General features: G+C 38.1%; 1 protein-coding gene across 3 annotated transcripts in view; it reads right to left on the reverse strand.

Moving 5' to 3' along the window:
- The window catches only part of LOC113059721 (cell adhesion molecule 4-like), a 119,060-nt gene that overhangs the window by 17,385 nt on the left and 77,157 nt on the right, over positions 1-24,518 (reverse strand). For 2 of the 3 annotated variants that reach the window (XM_026228265.1, XM_026228262.1), the window contains exons 1-5: positions 20,694-22,141; positions 10,904-11,050; positions 5,121-5,408; positions 2,605-2,766; positions 770-860 (exon numbers count right to left, since the gene is read on the reverse strand). In XM_026228265.1, the coding sequence (XP_026084050.1) occupies positions 770-860; positions 2,605-2,766; positions 5,121-5,408; positions 10,904-11,050; positions 20,694-20,775 (770 nt within the window). In that variant the 5' untranslated portion in view covers positions 20,776-22,141. Of the gene's footprint in view, positions 1-769; positions 861-2,604; positions 2,767-5,120; positions 5,409-10,903; positions 11,051-20,693; positions 22,142-24,518 lie in introns of those variants that run through there. The other variant, XM_026228263.1, reaches the window with a different exon arrangement.

The following is a 24,518-nucleotide window of genomic DNA, read 5'->3' on the forward strand; positions in this document are numbered from 1 at the left end:
TGAAACCCCTCTAAGCCCATCTTTCTTTCCTTCCCTCACTCTGTCATTTCCCATTTCAGCGTAAAATGAGTGGCAGCTCAAGCGTCCTCTCTATCTCTCCATCTTTCATTTCTGTAGCGGTCCCTTACGAAGCTCTGGAGAGGTTTAATGGCTTTCTGCTCACAGCTTCTTAGAGAGAGGAGGCTCAGTGACCACGGGTGAGCCGCAGAAAAAAAGATAGACTGAGACAAACATGCCTTCTGAAGGAAGAAAGAGTCTGTGCTCACTGTGACACTGCTGAGGTTGACAGAGGGACACTTTCTCCTTCAATATAAGATGTTTAGTGAGGTCCGAGAGAAATATCAAAGAGGAAAACTCTGAAACTTCATTCCACATTTACCAAAATTGGCAGAAAAAACTGGTGAAGAATTGTTTTTCATTAAGATGTTAATTGAAGTCTTTTTTAATTGTAATTAGAGAGAGAAATAATTAGAGAGAGAGAGAGAGAGAGAGAGAGAGATGGAAGGAGGAACAGAGGACGGAGTCAAGGCAGAATCATCTTTGTTCTGTGCCATTATACTTTATTGAACCTGGATTGTGATGATCCTCTTTAAGCATTTTGGAGTGTTAGAAGATAAAAGCTGTTCTTGTGGGACCAGTTCAGATGATTCGTTTTAAAGCACATGTTGAAACAGAAATGCACATGCATTTTCATATCCATCAAAATCTCCTACATGCAACCTGACAGATCTGTTTCCACAGAAAAGCACACACGCTCTTGTAAACTCACAGTGGGTTGCCGGTAACGGAGCAGGTGAGACTGAGGGAGTCTCCCTCTCGGAGGATGCCCTGAGGGGGAATGATTTTCACCGTAGGAGCAACTGCAGAGATAAAGAGAAGGATAGAGAGAGGGAATAAAACAGGAAAAGAGCTCTGTCACAAAGTCTAGTCAACACATGCTGTGTTCAGTTGCAGTATCCTGACTAAAATGGAACCTCATAATTTACTGCTTTGAAAAAAATAGTAAATGTTGCTCTGGACCCCCCATTTTATTTTAATACAGCTAATGTGAATAATAATAATAAAATAATAAACACATGATTTCAGTTTTTTTCTTAAATAAAAGTCTAATTGTGATCTTTTTTATTATTCCCTTATTGAATGGGATCTCGCACTGCGTCCCCTAGAGGACACTTTGGCATTCCCAGCCGAAGAGTAACCTGAGACGTTCCCTTATCAAATGGTTCCCTGAGAAGGGGAACTCGCACTTGTGTCCCCTAAAGGGCCCAACGCAGTGCTAGTTCCCCTTCTCAGGGAACCATGGTTACATGAGTAACCTGAGACATTCCCTTATCAAATGGGAACTCGCACTGCGTTGGGTCCTCTAGGGGACACAAGTGAGAGCTCCCCTTCTTAGGGAACGATGGTTACATGAGTAACCTGAGACATTCCCTTATCAAATGGGAATTCGCACTGCGTCCCCTAGAGGACACTTTGGGGAACACCAAAGTGTCCTCTATGGGATGCAGTGTCTTGTTCCCCTTCTCGGGGGAACCATGGTTACATGAGTAAGCAGAGATGTCTTCAGCTATTTTTATTAACTATTATTCAAAGGTTTGGGGTACTTAAAAAAATATAAAAAATAAATAAATACAATAAAAAAAAAAAAAGCTATCATGCATGGCTGTAGAACAGGACCTCTTCATTTTAATGATGACTTCATGTATGATGGCAGTAGCAGAATGGATTTGGAAGGGTAAAAAATCATCTTTGCCACCAATATTCAAGAAAATGCCACCAAACCCATTAGAAAGCACTTCATATTGGAACTGGACAATGACACAAAACACCCTGCCAGTTCATATATATATATATATATATATATATATATATATATATATATATATATATATATATATATATATATATATATATATATATATATATATATATATATATATATATAATAAATAAATAAAAATTACATATCAATGTTAATAATATTTGACAATATTACCATTTTTCCTGTATTTTGGATGAATACAGCCTGGGAGAAGTTTATGCTTCGTTCAAAAAAGTTCCAAACTTGAATGATGTTTTAATACTGTTTAGAATTGAATTAACTTTTATAATCAAAATTGAATTAATTGAATTAACTTTTATAATCCAAATTTTGCATTAAAGTGTTCTTGAAGTGTTGCCTATGGATGCAGCTCACTAGGTTTTGGAACAGAGCAACACATTTCTAGTAGGTGTCGGATTTAAACTCACTGTGAGAACAAACAATTCATCTGAACTTGATTGTCTTTTTAGAGAGTAAAGCCCTTCAGATTTTACGTGAGAAGTCCTCGCATAAAGTAAATATTAGACATGTTTTCTCTCCATCTCTCCACAGTATTACATTTCGAGTGTATCTGTTTATACTGTGGTGTGATGTTTAATGGGATGCTGTTGTCTTCTCGTCCTTTATCATCGCAGGCAAGATGTAACACAAACAAACAAACCTCATTAGAAGCTTGCCAAGTGAACATGTTAAAACAGATGGGGCTTCAGCGAGCTAACAACAAGCGTTAATCAGTCTAATATGGCGGTAGTCATGGAAATGTGACAGCATTGGTGGCTCACAGTGAACGTCCAGGCTGTAGTGACGAACTCGCTTCTGCCCCACGAGTGCCGGGTGAGACGCCTCACAGCTCAGCGCCGCTCCGTTATCTTTCCTCTCCACAGGGATACGGATAGTGTTGGAAACACTCACAGTCTTGCCGTTCTCCTGCTGAGAGATCACACCTAAATGAAGAGAGAGGGATGGAAGGAGGGAAAGGGAGTCAGTTTGCTCAAATTATAACAATGTGTGTTCACATTTCAGCCAGACGTTATATGCATGCCTTTCGTACAAAGGATTGCACCCTTGCCCTCATTACTTCAAACAGTATGAATCGGACGCACTGAGCAATACAACTCACTTCAGATTGATTTCACAACTACAGAAGAGGCTCTATAATCCTTCTGAGACTATTAAGTTTTAATTTGATGATAAAAAAAAAATGAAATGACAAGGGGCAAGTAAAGGGCAGTAATTGGATGATGAAACAGACAGAGGGAAGTTAAGTCGATAGAGAGTGAGGTCAAACAGAGTTTACCGATTTATGAAAATTATTTATTAGGATTACAATAATTATGGGCGTTCAACTCTGGTCTTTGCCAAACTCGTATTTACCAGACAGTACCAATAACCTGACTATTGCAACGCCAAATAAAAACAATCAGAATGGCAGTGGCAAAAAATAATGATCTTTACCCATTTTCTGATTTGTCATTTTATACTTGCTTTGTGTTTCATTTTGAATTTTGTATTTTGAACAATGCAGCAATCACGTACAGTGCTGTCATCAATATCAAAGCCAAAAATAGATCCACTTTTGTGTTAAGTGTACTGCTGAGTTTGAAGACGTATATTGATCAAGTTTGTTTGTAATTTAAACATTGTAACTGTTTTGATTTGAAATGTTAAAAATGTACACTATACTGTTCAAAGGTTTGGGGTCAGTAGGATATATATATATATATATATATATATATATATATATATATATATATTTTTTTTTTACATTTTCTATGAAGCCTATATTATTAATACAATATAAAAGTATTCTTAAGGCATTATAATGAAATGTAAATATAATATGCTGTATCATCTCATTTAAACAGTTTTAATGCATTATAATATTTACTTACAGCTTTTAAGATTATGACAATTTATAATACACAATGCATCCACTTCACTTGCAATGGATATCTGATCAGATGAATGTGTTATATGAATTTAACTATATTCATTGTAATATCAATAAGATATTGTACATATTTAAAATAAATACTGTCAAGATATGAGACTTACAATCCATTACAAATTAAGTGGATTTAACATGGCATTTATTGCATGTTATAAATAATCATACTTTCATACTTTTTAAATAATAATAATATTTAATAATATTGCTGTTTTTACTGTATTTTTGATCAAATAATCAAAAGCATACAGACTTCTTTCCAAAACATTAACCCCAGATTACTAAATGCTGTAAAAGTACTGTTTAGTATTGCATTCACTAAATTGAACAATTTAAAGTGTTATTCAATCTCAGAGTTACCACCTCACATTAAAATGACATAAACGCCACATTGGTGTAACCGCGCAGGCCAGTTTATTTTTTATTTTTTATGTTTGTGTCACTCTGCTTGTCTGTGTTAATGGCGTTCCAGGCTATAATATGCAAGTGGCTCTGTAGAGTTGTGTCATTTTTCCAGACAGGCTGTTAGCCTGTGCGCTACTTTGTAAATGAACAGCAAATTTTTTCTGAAACATGTTACCTGACATAAACTTGATTATATAACTCTTACTTGTGTGATATTGCTTAAATAACCTTGATCAGGCAGACATTTAAATCATTTTTACTGAAGCGGAACAGCAGTGGGCTCAGAAATCTAAAGTCAAACTGAGCTCACAACTTTATATTCCAACAACACTGATAGCACGCCAACCCTCCAATCTCACCCTGCACTTTCCTTGCCTCTTTCTATCATGTCTCTGTGTCTCTGTCATTTTCTTTCTCCATGTTTTTTTCCCCTTTTGGAGCCCAAAAAAGGATAGCTAATACAAACGGATAGAGCAATTCTGAAAAAAAGGGGAGAGAAAACAGGAAAATGAGAGGCAGAGTTGACAGAGAAGGAGGAAAGCCACAGATTGGGGCCGCACCTGGATCCATTTCTGGTGTGTGTGGGGGCGTATGTGACAAAAAAACCTTCATCTGCACACATCCAAAGAGACCCAGATGGACAGATGCATTTGAAATTCGATAGAGCGACTTAAAGCAATAGAGGGGAAAATGTGCCAATGAGCAAACACAAAAGAGTGAGGAGCAAAGTGTATCTTCCTGGCTGTCAGAGATTAAAATGCATGACATTTACTGTGAAGACAGAGAGTCTGACAAAGAGACAAAGCAAATATGCACACATGTGAAGGATTTTGAAGAAAAGCTGACTTTGTATATGTGCTTATATGTGTCTTTAATGTTTGTATAGTATGTAAATATGGCTGCATTGAATGTGAAATTACTTTGTGACTTTCGAATTGAACTCACCTGCGATTTCTCGGCGGTCTCGAAACCAGCGCAGTGTGGCTGGTGGTTTGCTCCGTGGGGACATGCATGTGAGTTCCACCTCTCCACCCTCCACTGCCTCTGTCTTCACCTCCACTGTAGGGACCTCCGGGGGCACCACCACCGACAGCGTCGCCACCTGGTGGTGTGTGTCATCGGTGTAGAGCTGGCAGAAGTAGCCGCCCTCGTCAGATACACTTACATTAGTCAACGTGATCCGCACCAGGCGCGGCGTGAAAAGAACCATCTGAAAACGGTCGTCTTTCAGTGCTAGAAGAGAGAGAGAGAGTAAGGATAAGTATGGATAAAGGAACCTGCAAGTTCAAATTAAATTAAAATTGAGCCTATTTGCTTTCTATGCATCCTTTTAGACTTATTTTGAGCAATTTCACTGGTGCGTGTTATTGCAAACAAGAAAATGTGTCTTTTTAATTTTTAATCAAAATGGAATGACTTTCTCTTTCCCTGAAATGACTTCCCTTTTCCACTGACGTCCAAATAGGCATTTAGGCATTGTTTTAGCAATCCTATTTGTAGTTTTCCTTCATTCTGGTTTATAACGCAGCCTTTTCAAAATAATTAAAATCAAGACTCATTACATAAGTAAAATGGGTTGTGGCTGGCAATTCACACTAACTTAAAGCAACAAAAGTAATCAAAAGCTACAGTAAAGAGTCAGACATTATACATTGATATTAGAATGATTTCTGAAGGATCATCTGACACTGAAAATTCAGCTTTGTCATCACAGGAATAAATTATATTTTAAAATATACTATAAAAGAAAACAGTTATTTTAAATTGTAATAATATTACACATTTGGACTGTTTTTGCTGTCTTTTTAATTCAATAAATGCAGCCTTTGTAAGCATAAGAGATTTAATTCATAAACATTAAACATTTTGTCCGGACTGTAAAACTTGATTACAGTTATGTGCACTTTACATGTTCATCCATGCCTAAATACTGATATTTTCAATTGTTTAGTTGTCAGAAAAAAAAAAAGTAGATCCCGATTGTGTAAGTAAATAAATATATAAATACCTCTTTGTCTTATACGGGTTGTAAATAATTTGATATTAAAATAAAATAGTATTACATTTTAAATCACAAATCAGTGAATTAGCTTGTTGTTTTGCTAGCTACTATCAAAAGGGAAGCTTGTAGCTGGACTACTTTTAATTAGTAGTAGTTTGTTGTTTGCAAGTTACAGTTTCAAATTAACTCCTCCAACTCAAGAAAAATCACACAATAAAGATCAAAAGACTAGACATTAAAAGGAGAAGATGAAACGAAGAAGAAAACAAATGACGAGGGTTTTTAACTAGAATCTCTCACAGAACAACACAAATACTGAGGGGAAGCCGAAAACAGAAGCATCGAGAACTAGTGTTGAAAATGATTTGCACTTTGAAACCAAGGTGAGAGAAAAATCAATTGTCAGAAGATAATAATAATAATAACAAATAATGATGCTTGTTACAAAGGCTGGATGGGCCTTTTTGGGATAAGATTCACACAAACACGTTTTGTATTGACTGGCACTAAATCTCCTTTTCTCCCTTCTTCCTTTTAGTGCTCTTTGTCTGTGTCCGACTGTGCTCTGGAAATGTGACACTCGCAGATAGCAGCTCAACACACTGGATCCATAAGATGATTATTGATCTGAATGAACCCAGACAACACCTGGCTGTATTTATCTGTGTAATGTTGGAAACTGAATGAATAAGCAAATAAGTGACTGAATAAGCAAACAAGTGACTGAACAAGTTACTGTTTAAATGAATGAACAAGCGAGTGAGTGAACGAATCAATGATTCAGTGTTACATTAAAGGAGTGATAGTGATGAACTGAGTAAGGTAAACACAAAATGAATCAGTCAGTGAATGAGCAAGTGAATCTGTGAATAAGTTGTTTATCTATTTAGTGAATGATACACTGAACAAAGGAGCAAGTTAGTGAATGCATGAATGAATTAATCAATTCATTGTGATAGTGATGCACTGAGCAAGTAAATCATTACAGGTGCTTGTCATATAATTAGAATATCATCAAAAAGTTGATTTATTTCACAAATTCCATTCAAAAAGTGAAACTTGTTTGTTATATTCATTCATTACACACAGACTGATATATTTCAAATGTTTACTTCTTTTAATTTTGATTATTATAACTGACAACTAACTAATTTCAGTCTCTCAGAAAATTAGAATATTACTTCAGACCAATACAAAGAAAGGATTTTTAGAAATCTTGGCCAACTAAAAAGTATAAAAATGAAAAGTATGAGCATGCACAGCACTCAATACTTAGTTGGGGCTCCTTTAGCCTGAATTACTGCAGCAATGTGGCGTGGCATGGAGTCGATCCATCTGTGGCACTGCTCAGGTGTTATGAGAGCCCAGGTTGCTCTGATAGTGTTCTTCAGCTCTTCTGCATTCTTGAGTCTGGCATAACTCAGCTTCCTCTTTACAATACCCCACAGATTTTCTGTGGGGTTAAGGTCAGGCGAGTTTGCTGGCCAATTAAGAACAGGGAAACCATGGTCCTTAAACCAGGTACTGGTTTATCTGCATCTCCATAAAGTTGTTCAGCAGCAGGAAGCATGAAGTGCTCTTAAACATTCTGGTATACGGCTGCGTTGACCTTGGACCTCAGAAAACACACTGGACCAACACCATCAGATGACATGGCACCCCAAACCATCACTGACTGTGGAAACTTTACACTGGACCTTAAGCGACTTGGATTGTGTGCCTCTCCTCTCATCCTCCAGACTCTGGGACCCTGATATCCAAAGGAAATTCAAAATTTACTTTCATCAGAGCACATAACTTTGGACCACTCAGCAGCAGTCCAGTCCTTTTTGTCTCTAGCCCAGGCGAGACACTTCTGATGCTGTCTGTTGTTCAAGAGTGGCTTGACACAAGAAATGCGACAGCTGAAACCCATGTCTTGCATACGTCTTCATGTAGTGGTTCTTGAAGCACTGACTCCAGCTGCAGTCCACTCTTTGCTAATCATCCCCACATTTTTGAATGGGTTTTGTTTCACAATCCTCTCCAGGGTGCGGTTATCCCTATTGCTTGTACACTTTTTTTCTACCACATATTTTCCTTCCCGTTCACTCCTCTATTAATGTGCTTGGACAGAGAGCTCGGTGAACACCCAGCCTCTTTTGCAATGACCTTTTGTGTCTTGCCCTCCTTGTGCAAGATATCAAGGGTCGTCTTTTAGACCACTGTCAAGTCAGCAGTCTTCCCCATGATTGTGTAGCCTACAGAACTAGACTGAGAGACCATTTAAAGGCCTTTGCAGGTGTTTTTTAAGGAGTTAATTAGCTGATTAGAGTGTGGCACCAGGTGTCTTCAATATTGAACCTATTCACAATATTCTAATTTTTTGAGATACTGAATTTGGGATTTTCCTTAGTTGTCAGTTATAATCATCAAAATTAAAAGAAACAAACATATGTGTGTAATAAATGAATATAATATAAAAGTTTCACTTTTTGAATGGAATTAGTGAAATAAAAACTTTTTGATGATAATTATAATTTTTTGATTCTAATTATATGACCAGCACCTGTATATGAATTAATCAGTGATCGAGCAACTCACTGTAAATGAAAGGTGTACATTAAGTCAAAGAGTGATACATTGAATGAATGTGTGAAAAAATGATTAATTGCATGAACAAATCAACAAATGCATTGAGTACTGGGTGTGAATTTCTAAAATGAATAGTCACTGATGAGCAACTGAATGAATTGAGTTATATACTGAGTAAGTGAAAGAATTAGTGAGTTATTGAATGAATGAGTGTTAAAACTGCATAAATGAGTGAGCCCTTTTTCGTGATGTGTATCTTCTCACTTGATCCATGTTTCACGCGACAGGAGTAAAAGAGCCTCACTAAAGGAGATAAATGTCTTCACTCATGGTAAATGGCAGGGAAATGTCAATGCATTGTCCAGGCCGGTGTCACCTTTATCACGCCTCATTTACATACCTCACAGATCTGGCCAGTCTGAAGGAATCTCATGGAAAGGGCGCATGCTGATAGGCTATTGTGTACATGACCGCTGAGGGATATTTACGCCCTGCTGCCTGCTAAAAGACTGTTATCGGGATTCATTAGTAAGTACGCAATAGTTTTCATTTGCATTTCTCCGAACATTTAGACCTGGGCACTCAGGCTGTAAGGGCAGCCCGGAGCGGTCATGATCATGTGTAGAATCCACGATATTAAGAACCTAAAGATGGTTAGCAAAAAGTATGTCTGGAAATAGTGGTGTGAATGGCTCAGAAGAGGGGTGATTTAGCTCCTACAAAATAGCTCAATTATGTGCACTTATGAAAGCAGAGATCACGGATACTAATTCAGCTTTTAGCTTTTGTGGTCCTTTCTGTTTCTACCAGTTTCATTCTTTTTCCCCAGTCCCTTCTTTTCACCGAATTAAATATGCTTTCTGAGTCCTTTTCTGAGGCAAGGGTTACAAAGGCAAGGATGAAAACACATTACATATTATCCTGAACAAGGGTCAGAGAGTCATCACTTAAAGAGATTCCAATTTTGAGTGATAGTGACGGCTGCGATTGGAAAAAACAAAGGTTACTACATAAAATTATCTTTAAAAAGAAATTGGAATGAGGTGTAATCAGTTAAAAAGGGTTTCAGAAAGACTAATGGCGCCAGTATAAATATATTCCAAGATGATAAAAGCTAACCAGCAAGAAAATTGACTGCTCCACTGCTAGCACGGACACCAAGGTTGTGTTTAACATATTTACCACTTACCAGTGCTACAAGAGAAACATTAACGGATATGAAATGTGTCTGATGAACTCAATGTCAGAGAAGGAGTGCTCAATAAATTAATTCTGGTACTTTTGCTAAAACAATGCAGCAGCTGCAGTGTAATAAAAAAGGGGAAGAGCTTTAATGCAATCATTGTCAAACTTTATATGATGCTTAGCAGATGCTTCACTCTCGGTAGTAATGTACTTTTAAGGTAGTAAAATGCACCCTTCAGAGGTAGCATTTCTGAAGGTGTACCTGTCTCACTAATAGCTTGTGATCCTTATTTTTCTGAGAGTGTATAAATGTTTGTTCGTATTATTAAGAAAGACTGTTCCAACAGTAAAAAATAATAATAAAATGATGGTATTAAGTTTAAAATTTGAAAAATAATGTCACATTATGGAGATATATAATGTCACATTGTAAGACAGCTATAGCTTCTAGAAAAAAAGTAAGCAATGTGAGACATATCCATTGCAATCTGCGGAAAAAGTCACATTGTGAAATCTAAAGGGATTCAATTGTTTAAAAGTCATAGTTTTGAAGGAATTGAAAAAGGAAAAGTTGCAGTTAGCAATTTTCAGTAAGTATAAGAATTAACGTCTATATTGCGCGAAATGGACATATGTACAGAATCAACTGAAAATGAAGCCAGTTATAAGAATAAGTCATATTGGGACATATAAAGTCATATCAAAATTTAAAATAGATCAAAATTAACCAAAATTACATTTCATCTATATGATCACTGATAACTATAAGATTACTGGTAATTAAATGTTAAGCATTGTATAAGTTGTATAATAAGTTTTTTATAAGAAAGTCTAACTGTGAAATTTACACAACTGCAAGTAGTGTATGAATAAAGTGACAAACTCACAATTAAAAGACATAAGACTGAGAATTAAGTCACATTTTTGAGATATAAAGTTGCATGAAGTGGTGTCTGAGCGAGCTCACCTCGAGTTCCATTGAAGAAGAGCGTTTGTCTGCGTGGGTTCTGGATGACCACGATTGAGCCATCATAGTTCTGGAGACGACAGGAGATATGTGCCGTCCCCCCCTCCAGCACGGTCACGTTCTCAGCCTGCACGGCCTGCCCCCGTGCTGAAAGAAAGAGGGGTAAAAGAGTTAATGCAGAACTCTCATTTTGTGAAATGAATAATTTATGAAGATTTTTGTTTTGATGGACAGAAGGACACAAGATGGCACATAGAGCAATTCTGAGATAGAAATACCTCCGTGACCAATTAACACCTCGCTCACGCAACTACCTTTGTGCTTAGAAGTGTGAACTATGCAGAAGAGGAGACCGAGCAGGGTGAAAAAAGAAAAATAATGAGAGACTGACAGATAGACCGAGACAGCGAAAGGAAGAAGAAGAAAGAAAAGGGTCCTAATTAAGTGCTGGTAAGACCAATAGCATCGTTATCTTTATCCATTACTGTGGGCTGACACACTTCTCTCTTCCATCTGCTCGGTCTGACATCCAGCTCCTGAAAGCACCAGTAATGACAGCTTTTTTTTCGAGAATGAACTCAGATCAGTCATATGCAGGGAACACAGAAAATCTAATGGCACTTTCACTGCTAAATCTAACACCATGCCTAAAAGTAACATCTACTGCGCGTTCTGGGTGACGCTCAAGTATTGTTGATGTTTATTTTAGCACAATATAGAGGAGGCTGGACATGAGGTCATCACGGCTGGCCCGTGCGAGCATGCTACTGGAAGCCTCAGCACATCATTAGCCATGGTCTTCGTGGAGAGCCTGTCTCGGGTGGACTGTAATAATTCGCAACCCTGACACCAAGGCATCGCATTCTTCACCAGAACAGACTCGATCTGATGACATCACAGTAGATCACTAGGCTGAAGCTGTCACAGCTGCTGACTGGCCGAGAGCTATCTCCTCCATCGCTCCACTCACTTGCTAGGAAAAGATGTCTGACATGCACAGACTGACATGTTACAGACATGCAGTATATAGCTTAAGCTTGGAACAGTTGATGGAGAACTGTAGGTGACTCATTTCACACTATAATGATAATAATAATAATATGGAGAAAGTGAAGGGTCTATAAGCACTTATGTTTCAAGGGTTTGTTTTTATTATAACTGGTGCTACAGTAATGCGGAGAGAACACAGAGACGAATTGTTGAATAGTCGTTATTTTAGTTTTCTTCACGTACAAAACGTATTCTCGTCGCTTCATAACGTTACAGTTGAACTACTGATGGCAGATGGACTATTCTGACGATGTCTTTCATACTTTTCTGGACCTTTACAGTGTAATTTACTTGGCAGTCAATGGGACAGTCAAAAGCCTCCAGGTTTTTATCCAAAATATCTTAAATTGTGTTCTGAAAGACAAACAAACTTTAAGGGTTTGGAACGACATGGTGGTAAGTGATTAATGACAAAATGTTCATTTTGGGGTGGAGTAACCCTTTAACAAGAAGTGGTCATTATATTCTAAAAATGTTCAAAATGTAATTTCCACCACAGTGGAATGCAAGCTTGAGATGTGATGGAAATGACAGTGTGATGAAAACTCGTGGCTTTTCATGACTTTCTTCTGCAATGCATCTTTATCCAAGTAAACAAGATTTACAAATCAAACTTTTTTCCTTTCAAAGTCAAAAGCTGAGGTCAAGATTGCCACCAAACATTTCAACATGACATCCTGGTTATAGACCGGAGGCAAAACATCTCTTAGAGGAATGATTAGGATTATTATGCCGTTTTTGCTGAAAAGAGACAAAAGACAAAGTTCAGGAGGGAAATATAGGAGAGTCTATAAAGGCACTAGATGGCATCCTTCATCACCCATTGGCCCACTCGTCTGGCTTTATTTAAATTGAATCCTGTCATGGTCTATCCATCTCAGAGTACCCTTGTCTTAAATACAGCATGGCGGGAGAGCGGGTAAATAAAACATTGACAAGTAAGGTATCGAGCTGAAATCAGGAGGCGAGAACAGGGAAGAAAATGAGAGACAGTGACTGAGGACGTCCTGGAATTTTGCACAATTGCTATTGTAATTGTAGCCATTATTATTTCTGTCCTCCGCATCAATATTGTGATTCATATCACAACAATCAGCACCGCCATTGCTATCCCAATTATTATTCTAATGACTGTTATTACTCAGCACTCAGGCGTCCGCAGACTTGGCCGCCATTGTTTTAATGGCTCCTAATTGTTCCAACAGCACTATACATCAAGAGAAGGTCTGTGAATGCATGGGAGGCAATTAAAACCCTAATTCAAACCTAACAGAACTCAAACAAGAGTGGCCAAATTCCCAACAAAAGTAGCTAAATGTGTTTGATTGAGAAGTCAAACAAAACACGGCTAATTGAGCATCCGTTAAATGCACTCTGCCGCACGCCAGCTGTCTCCGCTTCATGTAAAGGACCGAAATGAAGGGACACGAACAGGAAAACAAATGGCACAGAGGGAGGGGAGCGTGCCGCGACGCCAATAGAGCATTCAAGAAACTTGCCAACTCGCTGATGGGGATGGAAAGACACCGAGTGAGATGTAGAGGGAGGCACGGGGCAGGAGAAAGACAGCTGCGGGTTCAGATGCAGCAGCCAGGAAAATAGTGGAGGGGCGGTCGAGTCCGCTACACAATCTTGAGCAATACAACTGGCGTGGGAGTTTTTTGCAGTCATATCTGCATTGTGGGAGCTGCATGAAAGTTTATGAGCACTGACGGCAGTGCAAAAACAACAAGAAACTGCAGATGGATTCATCTTGACCCTATTACAATCAAACCGTAATAAAATACACAGCATGCTCACAATTGGATTAAGTGTGAAATTAAAGAGATCGATAACAGGCCTGGCGTACTGATGCTATGAGAAGCAAATAAATAAAGTAGGTTTGCGAGGTGGTGGGACATGGGGTAGAACTTCAGGATTTGGCCAGATGAGGGCAATGTATCAATACACACACACACACTGTACAAATCCATATCCTGAAGAAACATAGGTGGAATGAGTAAATAAATAAATTAAGTTCATATTAAAAGGCCATATCATGGCAGTTCAAAAGTAGAGTAAGATGGGGAAAGCTTACACTCTTGATCATAGTCTGAAAAGTTAATATTGACTTTTTATCTGAACATCAACATCTGTGAGATTTATTCCATCTGAAAAGTGTTTTGGCTAATAATGTAACTGTTTGTCAATGGATAATCAGGAACTGTGAATTTATTTTATTTAGGGTATTAAGGTTTTATTTTATGTGTTTGTTAATGACAAAAATTCTCACCAGTTTTTATCCCTTCAATAAAAGTCAATGAGATTCAAAACAACATCTTTGAACCCCAGTAACTTCCAACATGAGGTGATTAAACAATGACAAAATCTTTAGTTTTGGGTGAACTGTCCCTTTAAGGTAGGGCATCTTTCCCTACTAAGAAAGCAGTTGTGAATTATAGAGTTGAGTTCAATTTAGTGTCTTGGTAGAAAGCCAAATACAGAGCAGGCATATGAACAACTACCCTGCTTGAGATTAACTAGCTGAATTACAGCATACAGTGGAACCACCAGACACCCTCACACACAGAACATAGTCTCACACACACACACTCACACACACATATATATAACTATGACATGAATTAGCAGACAACCAGGCAGATATGAGGACATCTTAAGAGATCCAAGTCAAAGTTTAACACTACTAGTGCTGTTGAGACATTAAATTGTCCTTTGATTCTTTCCTTTAATCCAATTTCACTTCAGTCTTTCTGCTTCGCTCTGCTAGCACCTGATATCTTCTTAACTCATGAGTCATTCATCACAGTTTTATTTTTTCAGCCATGATTCTCCACAACCTGAAGCTCCCAGACGTCACTTAACTTGATGTCTCAGGTAAACAGTGAGCAAGCAGCAAGTAGACGGATTGAGATTCCCTGCTTCTATCTTTATATATCTCTTCCTTTCACTCTGTGGTCTACAATTAAAACCACCACTCTGGAGAATCTTGCTCTCTGCCAATCATGGTTAAAAAAAAAAAACATTCACGCCATCAGTAAAACATACTCCCTTGCAAATCTCCTCTCTCCTTTTTATCTCAATTTGTCACTCTCTTATTCTTTGTCTTTCCCAGTTCTATCTCCCTGAGAACCTTGTCTTTTCTACAATCTGACATATTTCTATCCCCTGCCCTTCTTTTCTTTGTTCTTTTCTTTTTTACGCTTTCTGCTCCTGTCTAAAACTCATAATTCCCTCTCCTACCGCATGCTTTTCCTGACTAATCTCATTCCCTTCTGGTTTCACACCTACACAGGCTCCCCCACCTCCTCCTTAACATCAAACCCCGTCTCTTTCCTTCATTTTCCCCTATTTTTTCTTATCTGCAGCCCCTTAACCCTCGCACTAAGCTACCTTTTCCTCTGGATCCGGCTTCATCTGTCACTTGTTCCCTCTGGTTTTCTCCTTGTAACCTTCTCTAAATTTTCTCTTTTAAATGTCTCTTTTAATTTAAATTTCCTTAAAAGGCTCATACAATGTTGCTAAAAAGTACAATATTTGGTGTAATGCAATGTGGTTTAAGGTTAAAAAAACACATTATTTTATACATAATGTACATTATTGTTTCTCCTCTATGCCCCGCCTTCTGAAACACATTGATTTTTACAAAGCTCATTGTTCGGAAAAACGAGGAGTGCTCTGATTGGCCAGCTATCCAGTGCATTGTGATTGGCCACAAATTCCACAAACGTGTGACTGACATGTTAAGCTCCTTACCATACTGTGGTGCCATGTGTCACCGCACCACAAGACAAAAACAATAAAACACATTTACGCTTTTTACGCATTGCGTTGCGTATCATGCTACATAAACATAAAACCACGTCTGGAGAAATGACAAACAACGAGCACTTTGAAGATCTTCTTTATGCACCAAGAGCTTGTAACACTCCAAAGAGAAAGGAAAAATGTAAAACGCATCATATGACCCCTTTAACTTTCTTCCTCTTTATCTCCCTACCATGGATTCTTCATCATTTCTTTCGTGTCTCTCTCTTTGCTATTTCTCCAGCAAGGGGCCTGTTTATTTCTATCTCTGTCCTTCAGAAAAGTGATTTGCTCTACAGCTCAGTCTTGCAGTATAATCATCCTGCTTTGTCCAGGCAGGCGAAAGAGAGTGGAAGAAAGGAAGAGCAGAGGGGAAAATGGAAGGAGGGAGCGAAAAGGACACGCAAAAAGCGAAGAGAGGAGAAAATGGACTGAACATCCATCTCGCTTCTCTTTGTTCCACTTGTCTAATTACATCCATATACTTGCCTTCATATATTCTCTCTCATCCGTATCCTTACTCTAAAGCTGCACAGTAAAAAATGAAGAGTTCGTTGAACATAAAAGTTAATGAAGGACACACAATACGGGGCTTTCTTGAATGCATTTACTTAATTATTATAAGTAATTATTTTAAGTAAATGTCTTGACTGAACTGAAAATGTCAAACTGGCATGACTAAAAATTTGCCATCACTGTAATAATTGGCTATTTAGACTGAAGGTTCCTGCAGTAATTTTTTCCCTCATTGAATAGTTTAACACAAAGAACTGAATAGAAATTTTCAGATAAATACTCCAGACATTTCAGTCAGCTAAAAAAAGAAATACAATTTTATATGGAGCAGGTTTACCATTTGACCATTTTTAGATCACATGACCAGCTGAATAATACTTTATTTGTTCCCGCGGCCTTACTGATAATAGACAACTTTACTTGAAATCAAAATTGATACCTCCACACCACTAGGTGTCAGTAAAAGCCCAAAATGATAATGTTAACGAAAATGTATTGTTTCAAGACTATGTATCAATTCTGATTGTTTTCTCTATTTCTATTGGTTTAAACTGCAATTTTAAGTGCTTCATCGCATTTTCTATGAGAAAAGATTTTCATGAAGTGCCTCAACAGAGGTAATTCACTGATCATTTTAACAGGACAAACTTAAAAACCCTTTTTTTATTTATTTTTCATTCTTTGACCTAAAAGGATATAATACCTACAGGCTAAAATATTTAGTGTAAATAAGAAATTTTCTTTTTTTTTCCATACAATGAAAATCAACGGGGTCTGTTGCTTGGATGCCAGTGTTCTTAAAAATATTATTTCATGTCCCACAGTTGGAATGCATGCTTGGAACAACATAAGGATGAGTAAATTGACAGAATTTTTATTTTTGGTGAACTATTCCTTTATAAAATAGGAAGTAAAAGAAAAAATATATATATATTTTCTTATATTTATTTACTGATCTAAGATTTTTTTTTAAGTATGTCCTTGAAGCTTCAGATATTTTCCCCTTCACTGTTTCATTGTCTGTTCATGATGTTAATTCTTTCGTCTCCTGTTCCATCGCTCCATCTGTGATTTCTTGCTCCTGTTCTCCCTTATCTCTTCCCCTCACCACAACCACTGCACCTTCTTTCTTTTGACCTTCATGTTTTACGCTGCTCTTTTCTAAACCATATTATGGTATACTCTCTCCTCACTCCATTTCATCTTCTTTTCCCCTCCATCCATCTGTTCAATTCTCTAGACCACTTCCTTCAGGTTATTCTGCCCCTGGTATCCTTGGTTTCTTGATGTGTGAGTGTATGTGTGTGGACATGTGCTTGTTTGTCAGAGCAGTACGGAGACCCCTGCGTGTTCCTGACACACTGTCTCGAAGCACTGCAGAGACATTTACAGTCGGGCGTAACAAAGGGAGCTTAAGGGAAATTTACAGGGCAATTACACCAGGCTAGCCTGGGAGAGTTAGCCTACGGCCAGCGCAGAAATCCAGACCGCCACAATTCCTCGCATCCACAAATTCTTCCTGTCAACCTGGCTCCCATCCCCAACAGCATCTCACATTAAACTGCTAGGGAAAAAATGCTTTATTGGTGAGAATTACATAACAGCATATTCTGCCAAGGCTCTCTCACTCAAACACATACACACATGCTGATGCAGAGAATGGCTTTTTGTTGCTGAGATTATGAATATACAACAGGGTTCAAATGTCTGAGACCACTGAAATTGCTTATATTTAGCCTTTTTCTAATTTAATATATTTTTTTCCATTACAGCATAACAGTTGAGTGAAACATTGAATTGAAAAAGTAATTTAATGACTTTCAGAATGTCTTGGTATTTGTACTGTGTGAACCCCTTTTGCATTAATAACTGCAGCACTCAGGCTGCATGAACTTCACAAGTTTGTGTAAAACCTGATGATCATGTCCTCTAGAACTGTACAAAGCGCTAACTCTACTTCACTGGATGAACATCTGACCGTTGAATACAAAATAAATGTCACTTTTTTTTAATGACCTAGAAATATCATTAAGGAAGTTATGCAAAGATTACATATAGTATACTCACGAATGATGATATATACAGTACCACAGAGCAAATCTCAACTGATTGATTGACTGATATATTGTCGCAAAATGTAAACTATATCATCACCCAGTTCTATTCTGCTAAAAGCAATTAAAAAGCATAAACATTTAAAGATATTACAAACATTTATCTCATGGTTTTCTATAAAACCGCTTTGAAGCTGTGAAAAGCATTGCACAAATAACCTTCATGATATCAATAAGCTGATGCTGACTTTCATGTTATGCAGATTTTACAATTCATTAATAACACTAAAAACTAAAATCAATCATAAATTCCACAAGTGAATCACAACATTATAATGTACAGCGTGGACTTCAACCTGAAGTATCAACCTGAGTCACAGAGAACAGGGACAAAAATGTCCTTGCTTAGCTATAAGTGCACATACTCTGGGAAAAACAGCAATTACACCATAAAATGGCCAATCTCGGTTCTCCTTGAGGTTCCTCTTGAATACGTGTTCTCTTTAACTGCAAAAGTCCCTGAGTGAATTTAAGGGTTATCCTCCATAAAACCACTGTCATATCTCCTTCCTTCATTCTTGCCTGTCTGTCCCTACAGAGTCTGTACTCTCGCTCACTCGTCCCATTCCCCTCACTGTTATACTGCCGTTTCCTTCCTCCCCAGTGTTCTGCACATTTTAATGGTTGTATTAACAATTCCCTCTCAACTTCAGGCTCTTGTTTTACCACTCTCCTCTCTTCCTTTCTTTCTACAAGATGTCTGTTCTCTGTGAGCTTTTTCACAAGCCATCACTCTTCTTTGTTTCTTCATCTTGCACACCTTCATCTAATAAGTTATACAAGTTATTATTCATATTAAAAAAGGGCTCACAAAACTAACCATTTTACTAGTAGTCAAAGAAGTAGTCAAATGTTTGCCTTCTATAGACATTAAACCATAGTGCATAAATTTTCCCGTTATTAAAAATTACATTTAAACGAATGAAGAAAAAATTAAATTGAATTTTATTTTCCTATTATTAAATGTATTGTCATGTTAAACTGGACCACAGACCTCATCATTAATTTTCATCCAATCGCATACGTTTTATCACTGAGGAACTATGTAAATGTATTTTTACAGATGTCCCCATCAGAAACTTTTACCATCCGAATAAGGTGGCAGTCTAAACTTGGTCAATTTACAACATCTGGCTGTTTTATCATGTTCACCTACTCAGGTGTCACAAACTGACTGGTAAGCGACTAAGAAGTTGTGCAGAATCTGAAATATTTCAAAAGCTGGATAACACACATAATACATAATACACTGTTACAATCGTAACACCCAAAAGATGATAATAACCTTAAAAAATAGTTACTGGTAAATAGCTGATAATCAAATTCTACACTCGATGAATGAATGTTAATGAATTTTAATGAATGTTAATGAATGAATGAATGTTAAAGTTAATTTGGCCTTACCACAATATTGAGATTTGAAGATTTGCTAAAGATTAGATTTAACAGTGTTATTAGTTTATTGGTGTTTAAGTGAGCGTTAGATTATAGTAATAGTAATGGGAAATGAACATGTACAATTAAACATCAAAAACATAATTTAGTTAATTAGCAAAGTGTTTATCTGAAATGCTGTAGCAATCTAAATGTGGTCAATCTAATTGAACAGAATCCGTCATCATCTAGCCACCCTCACGTTGCGCCAAGCTCATATGCCCTTTTTTTCTGGCGGAACACAAAAGGATCATTATCAAAATGTCAAATCATTTCCATACAGTGAAAATGCAGGTTGATCACTAGCTGTCAAGTTCTGCTGCAATTTTCCTTGCTTTATTTTAAAAGAGCCTATTAGGTCGGGATTTGACCCTGGTAAATTAAATCTCTATTCTCTCTCGCATTTACTTATCTAAAAAGTAATGTGTAAAACAAAAACAAAACAAATATATACAGTCAAGACTTCCACTGGTGCCCATTTAAAAAAGAGAAGGAAAAAAGCATATGACAGCTCTAGTTTGTATCTTTTTGTCTTTGGTCCATACTCCTCTCTGATCCTTCAATCATAAATCCGTCAGCTAACTCAGCCTCCGTTCTCCTCTCCATGTATCCTCTTTTCTCTTCACACAAATCTCTTTGCTCCCTCCCATAAACTATCTTCCTCTGAGGCGGAGAGAAGGACAGAGAGAAGTGTCTAAGGAGAAGGGAACTGGTGAAAATTAAGAGGAACGGAGAGGCCGAGACAGAGATGAGGAAGAGAAATGAGAGAAGCTTTCATAAGGTTACAGATAGAAGGAGAAAGATTCATTTCGAGGTGTGCAGAGGAACGAGACAGATGGAGACGTAAAGCAAGAAAAGTGAGGACTCACGGCAGACAGAGAGCAGAACGAGGGATCGCAGCAGGAGGGATGGGGTGGAGGAGAGGAGGAGAGATCGCTGGCCTCGTCTCATTGTGTATTGAGGCTCGGTAGCTGATCAATGAGGCCTCTGTGGTTGATGACTGCACAATTCAGCACACGCTACACAGCTGAACCCGCAGCAAAGTTACTACACTAAAAACCAGTGCTCTTTAAGTGCTGGGTTAACTAAATCCCTTTAGCGGCTGCGCTTTAATCCTTATGCATCTAATATCACATGCAATAACAACCAACCGAAGGCGGCTAATTAAAACAATCCTCGCGTTCAAGACTGAAAAGAGAATCCTATCTTGTGGCAATTTCCACACTTAACTTTGCCGTCCAACCACTTATTAGCACTCAAAGACTAAGCTCAAATGTTGCAAACACTAATGGCGTAGTCACTTTTAGATAATATCATACTTGTTATGCAGAAGGCTGCTGTTTTTATATATTTAACAGTAGCCGGCTGACCACATCACAGATTTGAATCCCACAGAAGCTTTCGCTAATGAAATGCTTGTTGTTCTCCTCACACCCCAGCGAGTTTGTTTTTCTCTTTCGTGGCGAGGCAGAGCCCGCTGACATTTACCTCATCATAACGCACGCCGCGTGCCAGAAAGACACTTTGATACCGCAACCAGACTCTGGCTCGCTGAAACAATTATAAGTCAATTTGCTATCTAGTCTACTAACCGTTTTCACCAGATTTCAAATGAGTATTCAAACTGTAAGAAGTTAAACGACCACATTTGTGCGACTAGGGCTGCACGCAACAATGGAAGTACAGGTAGGCGATTTTCAATGTGTTTTGCGTCATATAACCGAATCTATAAACAATCTGACATCGAATTGAAGTTGAGATTGGATAACGCACATCTATGTATGAAATATTAAAAGGTTCTGCTCTTAAACACTAAAAAGCATGTACAGTAATAACTTGCAGAAACTGCTCTGAAGTCCAAAATGATCCCTAACAAAGAGCTAAGTGTTATCGCACCATGTGCGCAGGTGTCTTAAAGCCCAGAACAGCCAATCATACTAGTGTTCTAAGTACGGCTTGATACTGAGCACAGCCGGGATCCTCGCTAACACACACAGTGATTGGCAGGGCTGGTATTCACTGTGTGGGAGCACAACTTCAGATCTGTGCCTCAGGTAACTGCCTGATTCCATTCGATTTTCCCCAAAGTCGTCACACAACTTCCCTACTTCCACCAAGGTTGAGTCAAAGTTAATCCATCTCTCTTTTCCTTTCTTCCTTCTCTCTATTTCTTAAGCTGTCCATCGGTGGAAGATCTTCTGATTCCTGCAAGTAGTTTCTTTTCTTTCTCTTCTTCAACCCGTAGTCCAAAACTCCTTGAGTAATCTGCTTGATGTTGGTATAACCTCTCCTGAAACTGCACGGACACAATTCGGAAGAGAACCCTTGTATATATACTTGAGTGTGTGTGTGCTGGCAGATGCATATCCCACATATCGTTATTTTGGTAAAGGGCAGGGGAGGGTAATAGTCCATAATAGCACTCATTCAGAAAGCACAACAATCAGTCAGTCAGTCAGCTTCGTCTTTCAGTCTCACTTCTACAGTTGGTTGTGTTTTGCTAAAGCTCTCTGGGTCAGCAGCTTCTTTCTGATCAGTCTTTATCTGTCTGGCATACAAAGAGTGTTCAAAAGGTCACGAGGGAATGTTCTAAATGAATGCGTTTTGTTTCACGACGTGCTGTACATTCTGTTCTATACTAAGCTGTGTGCACATAAATGTGTGTATTCATGTATGAACAGTATCTAGTGTGTGCATCGGGAAGTAAGGGGATGTGGACAGACTAGTCAATTAGTTGATTGATTCAAAGGTTCTGTATGAAAAAGGTCCATCATCCATCCATATATCTATCTACCTGTCAATCTACCTACCCATCCATTCATCATCCTACCTATTCGTCTACCCATCTATCCACCTAACCATCCATCCATCATCTACCCGTCTATTCACCTACCTACCAATCCACCCCATCCATCCATTCACCTATCTACAGTGTGTATAGAAAAGATAATTTATCATAAAATATTTGTTGCTTTGCAGACTGAAAGGAAGACTGACACAGTTTAAGATTTATCCGTTTATATTTACTCAGTGCAACTTATAACATCCAAGTTAAAGATATAACACAAACATGTCAGAAAAAAAAACACACAAAAAAAAAACAATCGGAATAAGTTGGAATAAGGATCACCCTCTTCTGTCAGTATTTTGTTGGAACACATTAACATGTTTTTTTTGGGGGGGGGGGCTCTGATACTATTTCATGCATTGAGTTGTTTACACTGATGCATTTAATGTTGCTAAATGATGATCATGACATCACGGAGGGCGGAATTCCTTTTATAGGCACTTCTAGTGTGCACACAGCAAATAGAGCGAGAGCAGGAGTGTGTGCCAGTCAATGTGCTTCATTCAGGTTATGGAAGCTCTGCACTGGACTTGCTCAAAAAGAAGGTCTCCAAATAAGTGTGTTTTGGATGTGAGGGAAAGATTACCTTGTCCTGCTTCCCAAAGAACCCAGTATTAAGGGAACAGTAGATGCAGTTTGTTTCCATCATTTCTGTGACAATTGTTTTCTAAACATGGCTTAGTTAGACGCTGGATTTGCACAATGTTTGATACTGAAAGATGGAGCGGTCCCAGCAAAAAAAAGGTCCCTTAAAAAAATACCCATGTACTTGTGGACATGGCCCCAGTCATGACTGCATGTGGCCTTTCTTGAGGAGTGGCTTTTTTCTTGCATCCTTCCCATACAAGCAACATTTGTGGAGAATTTATGATATTGCTGTCACATGCACACAATGACGACTCTTTGTCATAGATTCCTGCAGCTGCTTCAGAGTTGCTGTTGGCCTCTCTGCTCAGTTTCCTCCTTACTTTTTTTTGGAGTGACGTCCTGATCCACTTAATAATATATTTCACTGTGCTTCTAGGCATTGCAAAGCATGACAAATCCACCCCCCCCCCCCCACCAAAAAAAAATGTATTTTTTGAATCCATCTCCAGACTTTTTCCATTGAGAAGGTGCTTAGCTACACCTGATTGAGTTTACAAGTTCTTTTCCAACTCAGTGATTCTGTTTTTTATTTATATACTTTTTTTTCTGACATGTTGCTGTCATATATTTTTCCCTTTGATGTTAGAAGTTGCACTGAGTAAATATAACTGGATAAAACTAAAACTGTGTCAGTCTTCATTTCAGGCTGCAAAGCAAAGAAATGTGATTATTTACAAGGGCAGTGATTTTGTTCTATACCCACTGTACCTACCCCCCTACTTATCTACCTACATATCCACCAATCCATCCATCTACCTTTCTATTCATCAATCCATATAGACATCCACCTGATCTACCTACCTACGGTATCTATCCACCTGACCATCCAACCACCTACCTATTATTCACCTACCTTCCCATCTATCCACCTTATCTATCTCTCTATCCACCTAACCACCCATTCATCCACCTGTTTAACAACCACTATTGTTTTCTGTATAAATACATGTGTGTGTGTGTTGGTAACATTAACACACCTACCAGTTGTCTACTTTTCTGGATGACTCCTGACTACGTCTCTACACAGCCATGTCCATCTGTGTCCAAAATTGTTACATTTGTAGAAGCACAGATTTAACTTCATCTTCTCACACTTATTATGCTTTATTACTTGCTGATGCAGCTGTGTGTGTATTCATTACAGTTGTGTGCAGCACGAGTCCACTTTACTGTTCCTCTATCCTCATTTGCATCCCAA

Source organism: Carassius auratus, chromosome 41, assembly GCF_003368295.1.
Source record: "Carassius auratus strain Wakin chromosome 41, ASM336829v1, whole genome shotgun sequence".
In the NCBI taxonomy this organism is placed as follows: Eukaryota; Metazoa; Chordata; class Actinopteri; order Cypriniformes; family Cyprinidae; genus Carassius; species Carassius auratus.